General features: G+C 60.5%; 1 protein-coding gene across 1 annotated transcript; it reads right to left on the bottom strand.

Annotated features, from left to right (window-relative positions):
- Window positions 1-28: 28 nt before the first annotated feature.
- LOC109301794 (homeobox protein Hox-B1-like) lies at window positions 29-1,099 on the bottom strand. The gene has a single exon (XM_019523018.1). The coding sequence runs from the start codon at window positions 1,092-1,094 to the stop codon at window positions 99-101; it is 996 nt and encodes a 331-aa protein (XP_019378563.1). The 5' UTR covers window positions 1,095-1,099; the 3' UTR covers window positions 29-98.
- Window positions 1,100-1,513: the final 414 nt, after the last annotated feature.

The following is a 1,513-nucleotide window of genomic DNA, read 5'->3' as shown; positions in this document are numbered from 1 at the left end:
GGGGGGGGGGGGGACTGCTTTGCAAGGCTCTCCAGCTCCCTGCATCCATCAGCCAGCCACCCTCCATCCCAAGAACCTGCCCTGCCCCCGAGCCACCCTTAGGACCCATCACTTGGTCCTTTCCAAAGAGCCCTCTTTCCAGCCGGCCCCAGGGTCCGCCTGAGCTGGAGACTTTTAGGAGACTTTTCCAGGGGTGTTCTGGGGGAGGGAGGGCTGAGGAGACACGCAGGGAAGGAAGCTGAAGAATGAGGGCAATGGAAGAGGGGCAGGAAACCCGGATCATTTCCTACCACAGACAAAGTCTGGGCCTGCAAGGGCGATTCGCTGCTTCGGATGCGTATTTCCAGCGCCGGGCTCTGCTGCTGTGCACCACCCCTTGTTACCCCGGGGTTCGACCTCCCTCCCTCGGGGGAAACCCCTCCAAGCCTCTGCCCCCACCCGTTGGATGGAGAGGATGCTATAGACCCACCTGTCTTGGGGGGATTCCGCTTCACTCTCATCCAGTCGAAGGTCTGCGTGGCGCTGGTGGTGGGGCACTGCTCGGATGGGCACGCGTGGTCCTTGCTTTCGTTTAGAGAAGGCGAGAGGCCGCTGTAAGCCCCCGGCAAGTAGCCTGGCTGCTCCTGCCCATACGAGTGCTGCTGGTACTGCCCGGGGGCAGCCACTGCCCCGCAGTAGCCCTCTGGCAAGGAGCTGAGGTTAGATCCGGCGTTGAGGCCATACCCCGGTGCCTGGAAGTAGGCACCATCCGCGTCCTGTTGGCCGAGGTAGAAGTGGGGATGCCCGTAGCTCGGGTTGTAGGCTTGGGGCGGGTACCCTGCGGAGGCAGCGCCCGGGAAGGGGATGGCAAGGCCAGAGGAGGGCGTGGGGTGGTAGCCAGGGCTCTGCTGGGGGAGGTGGCTGGGCGCAGCTGTGCTCCCCCCTGCTCCCAGGCGCCCATCTCCGTGGTAGCTGTCACTGGCAGGGGTACCTGAGCAGGCAGGGAAGGAAGCTGTGCCTTGCTCTAAGTGGTGGTAGCCCTTGGGCGAGTAGGCGCTCGTCCCACGGTTACAAATTGCATACTCTAAGAAGGAGTTCATCCTACTATTGTCCATCTGCCACTGATGGAGGAGGGTCAACCTGTTTTGGGGGGATCCCGCCTGCCCTACAACCTTTAGATAGTATGTCAAAAGCTGTAAAACTTCCAGCCATGCATCGCACGGCTCCGAACCCCCAGCGCCTCCAGAAAGGGTTGGGGGGGTGGGGAGTGGGTGGGTTGGGCTGGGGACCCGCGACCACGTGGTCCGCCTCGGGCCCAATGAGCTGGGACCTCCCGAAGTTTGTCAGATCTCTGCGCTCATCCATCACACGGCTGACATTTGCATGACAAAGGCACTTCAATCAAACCCGGCCCATCAATCTGATCACAACACGGATACGTCAAAATCTTTCCTCAAAGACTTTAAAAGAGAGAAGAGAGGTATGGGTGGGGGGAGCGAAGAGAGAATTAGCATTATTCAAGACTGTTTTAAGT

The sequence above is a fragment of the Gavialis gangeticus genome, unplaced genomic scaffold (genome assembly GCF_001723915.1).
Source record: "Gavialis gangeticus isolate Ggan-Ray unplaced genomic scaffold, GavGan_comp1, whole genome shotgun sequence".
NCBI lineage: Eukaryota > Metazoa > Chordata > Crocodylia > Gavialidae > Gavialis > Gavialis gangeticus.
The sequence above is the reverse complement of the archived record's forward strand: the minus strand, read 5'-3'. Positions and strand labels throughout refer to the sequence as shown.